The sequence below is a fragment of the Schistocerca piceifrons genome, chromosome 7, assembly GCF_021461385.2.
Source record: "Schistocerca piceifrons isolate TAMUIC-IGC-003096 chromosome 7, iqSchPice1.1, whole genome shotgun sequence".
Classification (NCBI taxonomy): Eukaryota; Metazoa; Arthropoda; class Insecta; order Orthoptera; family Acrididae; genus Schistocerca; species Schistocerca piceifrons.
The window spans coordinates 311,618,708-311,626,379 of NC_060144.1; the positions used below are offsets into that span (position 1 = coordinate 311,618,708).

Sequence of the window (7,672 nt, forward strand, 5' to 3'; positions counted from 1 at the left end):
ACCCATTTACCTGACATTTTCTGCAAATGTGAATGCAGCTGCTCAGATGAAGGATAAGGACTTCAGAATGAAATTATAATAAAAAAGATGGGGAAAAATCTGATCAGCAATTGGTAGCAATCATAAACATGAACAAAAGACCTGCACAAAATGGGATCATTGACAGACTGAATAATATGAGGGGGGATAGGGGAGGGGTGGAGGAGATCAATTGAAATTTCGTATTCTTGCCTAAATCTTACTGATACACATTCAAATGCAAGTAGTGAGACAGACGTATGAAGGTATAAAGACTGTCAGCTGATAATCTGAGGATGCAACTGTAAATTAAGCTGTTCCTTGTTAAGCAAATTCTCTGACACCTTTGCTCTCTGTCTTCTATTTGAAGCAAACCTTCATTTTATTGCTGCCATTAGGCTAACCATGGTCTGTTTGCTATGTAGAATTTTCTTATCATGTTCGACTGTAGTTTTCATAGATTGCTTTGTTTTTAAGGATTAGTAAATGAGTAACTTAACCAACTGATTTCTTTTCATGTTTTCACTAATATTTTAATATATGTTTTCTGTTTCTTGTCAGGTTCTCAATCATTATGCAGCAATGCTCACTGGTGGAGTTTTGGATTCAATATGAATATTTGTGTGCAAAACAAAAAACAAAAAAAACTTTAGTTTGTCAAGATCATGATGTTCCAGAATTTGAGAGCTGTCATTGCAGCCAAAGGAAAAAGTATTATGAATGGGGGCCAATATATTTAGAGAGATGTATTCGTGTCCACAAGGATCTGAGACATGATAAAATCATGTGTAAATGATGTGTTTTGTGTGTATGTAGTGTCCTGGCTTCCTCATATGGACTGCAGTTGCCTGTAGCAGTTTTGTCAATGAGACAGATGCAAGAAATCACCTACTGTTGTTACAATTCTCAAATAATTCCTTTGTCTTTTCATGGATACTCGAATGCTCTAAGTGCTTTTTATGAAGTGCCCTATTTAACAATTAGTCACCAAGCACAGAAATTTTTCTAATGTAAGAGGCTTTGATAGAATTAGTATCACTAAAGGATGAATCAGCAGAAACCATCACACTGCTGCAGTTACTTTAACATACTGCTTTGAAAAAATGAATTAAAGAAAAAAAATATAAGCTTGCTTTAATGCACTTTGATTCCCATTTCTCTGTTTTAATGGGATTGTCTGTGATATAATTTTAAAATTTTTAATTTTAAGCAGATGACTGATTGATTAAAAAATTATTTCTCTTCTGAAAGTAAAGCATTCTATCTGCATGCAGATAAGATTATTCAGGCCACAATTATTTCTGGAGGATGCTCTCTAGGCAGCAGCAAAATGCCTGCCACCAGCTACAACAATTGTGTAGTTATTTATTCTTAATTTATTGTGTATCACTGTATTATATAATATATCAGAACTGTCAATTATTAAGATTTGGAACGATACACCAGCTATTCATTCATCCAGTAGAATGTCAATGTTGCTTGATACTTTAGTACTGTATTTTAAAATGCAATACATGTTCTCCAAAAAACTTAAAAAGATGTGAAGAACATCTAAGGAATGAAGTAACCACTCACCTCTCCACTCCATTTCAGTCCAATATGTGACCTATGTTTTTTATTTAATCTTTTGAAGCTGAAGTGTAAACACTTTTAGGCCAATTGAGACTACTGTTATGTGTATAAGATTAAAAAATGAATTTATGGAAATTTTATCTGATGTTTACTGTATTTGTAAATAATACATTTAAGCAGATATTTTCATATTTATATTTTGTGAAATGACTGTGTGATATATGATTGTTACCTACATTAGAGATAAGGACAAAGCCTGTAATCTGTACATAATGTTTATGTCACAGTGACAATTTCTCACAGTTAGCTGCACTGCAGTTCTGAGTTAATCAGGCTGTTAGTGGCAGTTAAATTATATAAATTTGTTATGTACAAAAGAAGATCCTGTCATATGTAATGTTGGTCATATAAAAATATTACTGAAGTTTGTCTTAAGTTCCTTTCATGCTTGCTACCACAACATCTCCAAAATCCCTTCATAGCTACCATAATTCCTATTCCCTAAATTTCAGGTTATCTGGTCCTGTTTAAATAATTCTTATTATCAGAGAGTAAGCATCACCTTCCATTGCAATTTCCTCAGTTCTTAGAAGATATTCTAATATCCTTCCACGTTATTTCACAAATTGATCTTGCCCTATTTTGCTTCATATATTTGTAAGCATCATTAGTAGACTGCACTGACTGAAAAAAATAACAACACCAAGAAGAAGTTTTGCGACATACATGAAAGTTGGTAGATTTGTTTCTACATCTGAAAGATTATGTCTATTCAAATTTTGCACCAGTCACATAACAGTGGCACTATTAGCACCACTATGAGGACGCAAATTTAGGTTCCTTTGAACATAGGCTGTAACAGTTGTTAGTTACCTATGAGACAGCTTAGTTGATATTAGTCAAGAATGATTTTAAGGCAACACAAACACCATTACCAATACCTCACTGAGTTTGGATGAGGTCATGTAATAGGGTGACAAAAAGCTAGATGTTCCTTCTGTCATAGTGCAGAAAGACTTGGCAGGAATTTAGCCAACGTACATGACTGCTGGTAGCAATGATCATGAGGACATACAGTCACAAGACAACCAGGCTCAGGATGAGCACATGGCACTACCGAAAGGAAAGATCATCATGTTTGGAATACGGCTCTGGTCCATCATAATGGATCTGCAGCAGCAATTTGAGCAGCAGTTGGTACCACAGTGACACAACAAACCATTACAAATTGGTTACTTGAAGGATATCCCTATAGTGTGCTTTCCACTAACCCCAAATGTCCGCTATTTACAACTTCAGTGGCTTCAAGTGAGAGCTCATTCTAGGGCAGGGTGAGGTCTGTTGTATTTTCTGATGAAATCTGGTTCTGCCTTGGTGCCAGTGATGGCTGGGTGAACCCAGGAGGAGGCCAGTTGAGGGCATGCAACCAACCTGTCTGCATGCTAGGCACACTGGACTTACAACTCAAGTTATGGTCTGGGTTGTGACTTTAGATGAGAGCAGGAGCACTCTCGTGGTTACCCCACACACCCTGGCTGCAAATTTGTATATAAATCTGTTGATTCAACCTACTGTGCTGCCACTTATGAGCAGCAATCCAGGGGGTTGTTTCCAACAGGATAATGCTCATGCACATACAGCTGATGCAATCCAGTGTGCTCTACAGTGTCAACATCTTGCGTCTCCAGTTGAGTACATATAGGTCATCATCTGAGACAACTCCAGCGTCATCCACAGATGGGTATTGTTTGACCAAGAGCAGCAGGCATACAACCCCATCCCACAACCTGAGATCCAACACCTGTAGAACACAATGCATGCACATTTGCATGCTTGCATTCAAAATTCTGGCAGTCACACTGGTCATTAATGAACCAGCATTTTACATTAGCAATGGGTTATCTCGCAGTTACACTAACCTGCAATCTTGCGATGTTAATCACTTAAATATGTTATCTAGACAAATGTATTCCTGAAATTTCATTGTTCTGCATTAATTATTTTTTCAAGTTGTGCCTTTTTCCATCAGTGTAATTGTTGGCAGCCCTGCACCAGGCTAGATGTGCACGTTTTTACATGCTTGTGAAGATAAATTGTTTAGATTGTAATAACAGCTATTTTACAGCAGCTTACTCATGCAGAACTAATATGGGAAAAGAAGGATTTGTTACATATATTAAGGCAGAGCAGAACTTCAAAAACATCGAAAGGAGTAGATTATGTAGCGATCAGCACATACAATTGTGTGCTAGTGAACTAATACTGAAAAACTGTTTGCTTTTAATTGTAACTGTATATAGATCCCCAGTGGGAAATTTTGAACTGTTTATTAGGTATCTGGATTCCTTAATATGCTATCTGCCAGACAGCAGCAAGCAGTTAATACTCTGTGATGACTTCAGTGTAGATTTTCTAAAGGAATATGATAGAAAAATGATCTGGGAACCTTATTTTGATCCTACTATTTTATGTCAGTAATTACCTTTCCAGTGTGTATAGATAAAGACATGAGGACTCTAATTGATAACATTTTCTTTGGTGAAGCTCAAAGCAAGAAAATAACTTTTTACCCACCAACAAATGTTCTCTCTGACAATGATGTACTGTTAGTTGGGATAAACAACACACTGTCTTACAGTATTGAAGCTCCTCAGTGGAAATCAGTTAGAATAATTGATAACTCCAGGATGAATGTTTTTAAGAATAGTTCACAACAAATGATCTGGGATGAAATATGTGATGAACCATACTCCAACATAAAATTTAACCTGTTCCATGACAAATACATATCATTACATGAAAATAGCTTTCCACATAAGCTAATCAGATAGAACAAAAAACAAATTAAAAAATTAAAAAAACATGAAAAGGAAAATTTATCCTTTTCAAAATTACTAATAAAAGTAACTAAAAAATCAAGGAACATGCACATAATGTCAGAAATCAGTAATTTCGACAACAGGCTTAAGGCTACATGGAATGTAATAAAACAAGAAACAGGACAAACAGCCACAAAGCAGGATAATGTCACTGTTGAACTGAATGGAAGTAGTATAAATGATGTGTCACACATTGCAAATATGAATAAAATCTTCTCAATTTTCAAGCCACATGAACTGAAATAAAATTCTTGAGCTTCCAACAGCTATCTCTGCCATCACTGACTGCCAAGGCTAGCATGGATTTCCACTTATATAGCCATGATTATGGAGTCTGGCACAAATCAGAGAGGGCCAAAATGACACGTACACTGAAGGTGAGTTGGGCAGCTCATAGCAGCTCCAGTCTGCCACAGGACTTAGTGACGTCAGGTGGTGTGAAGGTTCGGCACCACATCTGAAACTGCCACTCTCATCTCCCTACAAGCATCAGGCATCTATCATTCCTTCCTTTTGACACCAAAGCCACCCTAATACCCTCCTAAGTATGTATCCCTCATTTCTGTTAAAATAGTTTCTGTTCATTCTAATCTCAGCTGCTTCTTTTAGAAAGGAATTCCAGTATGTTGACACATGAACCAAGACCCTTGTGTTTTCAAAGTATATTTTGTGTCTGTTTGCCAGGCAATGCTCTTTTATGGCTGACTTGTCGAGCTCCCTTTGTTTAATATGTCAGTTGTTCTTGGTAAAATGTTCTGCAACTGTGTGAACAGTCTGACTTATACAGATGCTGTCACATTTGCAAGGGGCACCATACACACTGAGCACATGAAGAGCTAGTTATCTTTAACAGGGTGCAGCATATCTGGTATCTTGGGGGTGGGCCAGAATACTGGTCTCAGTTCATGTCTCCACAGCATATCTCCTAACTTGCTGCTCTTTGCCCTGCAGTATGGCAGGAAAGCAGCCAGCTTGGCCTCTTCTGCTGATTCATAAGGCATCCTTCTTTGGTGGCATATGAAAGCATTTGCAATGTCTCTCTTGCTATAACCATTCTCATTGAACGCATGTCTCAAGTGCTACAGTTCAGACTGTATGTATCGGTTATTGGAAATAACTTTTTCTCCATCTATTAATGTGTTCAGAACTGCATTCTTGTGTACAGGGTAGTGAAAACTATCAGTATTGAAGTACTGATCAGTGTTCATTGGTTTCTTGTACATTGAATGACCAAGTCGGCCTCCTGCCCTGCACTCAACTAAAATATCCCAGAATCATAGCCTGCCATCCTTCTCCATGTCAATGGTAAATTTAATGTTGGGGTGGACACCGTTCATGTGATCAAGAAACTGTCGCAGTGTATTTTAACAGTGAGGGTAAATCATTTATTTTATTTATTTATTTTCATGTTCCATAGATGCTTGATGGGAGTGTATCACTAGGATGTAGCATGTGTCAGATTATTACAGTAATATCCATACGTAAGTGGTCATGAGGCTTACAAACTTAATCATATATAAACAGATACATGAGGTTCAAGTGATTAGACAACAATGCAGATTATACTAGTAATAAGGATTACACAAACAAATTATGTCTTACATTCTAATACATACAAAAAGCATTCTGTCATCAGTTGATATGCCAGTGCTACAAAGTCAGTTCTTACAGGAATGCTTGAAATTAAACACATTGTACTAATTGTTACACACTGTCAAAAAATTCCTTTAAAAAATAAAAAGAACTATCCAAAAGATAAAGTTTCAGCAGTTTTTTGAATTTGGTCATATCACCAACGACTGATTTAACATGAATTGGAAGTTTATTGTATACTTTTAAGCTTGAATAATGTACTCCTTCCTGTAGCACACTGAGATTTTTTTATATCTTTGTGAAGGTAACATTTACTTCTTGTATCATGAATGATATTCACTGTTTGTTTTGAAATTGTATGAACTATGAACATTGCCGTTGGTGGGGAGGCTTGTGCGCCCAAACGATACAGATAGTCGTACCGTAGGTGCAACCACAACGGAGGGGTATATGTTGAGAGGCCAGACAAACATGTGGTTCCTGAACAGGGGCAGCAGCCTTTTCAATAGTTCCAGGGGCAACAGTCTGGATCACTGACTGATCTGGCCTTGTAACGCTAACCAAAACGGCCTTGCTGTTGTGGTACTGCGAACGGCTGAAAGCAGGGGGAAACTACAGCTGTAATATTTCCTGAGGGCATGCAGCTTTACTGTATGATTAAATGATGATGGCATTCTCTTGGGTACAATATTTCGGAGGTAAAATAGTCCCCCATTCGGATCTCCAGGCGGGGACTACTCAAGAGGACGCCGTTATCGGGAGAAAGAAAACTGGCGTTCTACGGATCGGAGCGTGGAATGTCAGATCCCTTAATTGGGCAGGTAGGTTAGAAAATTTAAAAAGGGAAATGGATGGTTAAAGTTAGATATAGTGGGAATTAGTGAAGTTCGGTGGCAGGAGGAACAAGACTTTTGGTCAGGTGAATGCAGGGCTATAAATACAAAATCAAATAGGGGTACTGCAGGAGTAGGTTTGATAATGAATCAAAAAATAGGAGTGCAGGTAAGCTACTACAAACAGCATAGTGAATGCATTATTGTGGCCAAGATAGACACGAAGCCCACACCTACTACAGTAGTACAAGTTTATATGACAACTAGCTCTGCAGATGATGAAGAAATTGATGAAATGTATGATGCGATAAAAGAAATTATTCAGGTAGTGAAGGCAGATGAAAATTTAATAGTCATGGGTGACTGGAATTCAACAGTAGGAAAAGGAAAAGAAGGAAACGTAGTAGGTGAATATGGATTGGGGCTAAGAAATGAAAGAGGAAGCCGCCTGGTAGAATTCTGCACAGAGCATAACTTAATCATAGCTAACACTTGGTTCAAGAATCATGAAAGAAGGTTGTATGCATGGAAGAACCCTGGAGATACTAAAAGGTTTCAGATAGATTATATAATGATAAGACAGAGATTAGGATCAGATTTTAAATTGTAAGACATTTCCAGGGGCAGATGTGGACTCTGACCATAATCTATTGGTTATGAACTGTAGATTGAAACTGAAGAAACTGCAAAAAGGTAGGAATTTAAGGAGATAGGATCTGGATAAACTGACTAAACCAGAGATTGTACAGATTTTCAGGGAGAGCATAAGGGAACAAT

The 7,672-nt window shown here is 37.4% G+C and overlaps 1 protein-coding gene across 1 annotated transcript in view; it reads left to right on the forward strand.

Moving 5' to 3' along the window:
* LOC124804636 overlaps nucleotides 1–2,014 on the forward strand; it is a 530,005-nt gene extending 527,991 nt beyond the window's left edge. Inside the window, exon 22 of the mRNA XM_047264852.1 lies at nucleotides 580–2,014. Within this exon, the coding sequence (XP_047120808.1) occupies nucleotides 580–633 (54 nt within the window). The 3' untranslated portion in view covers nucleotides 634–2,014. The remainder of the gene's footprint in view (nucleotides 1–579) is intronic.
* Nucleotides 2,015–7,672: the final 5,658 nt, after the last annotated feature.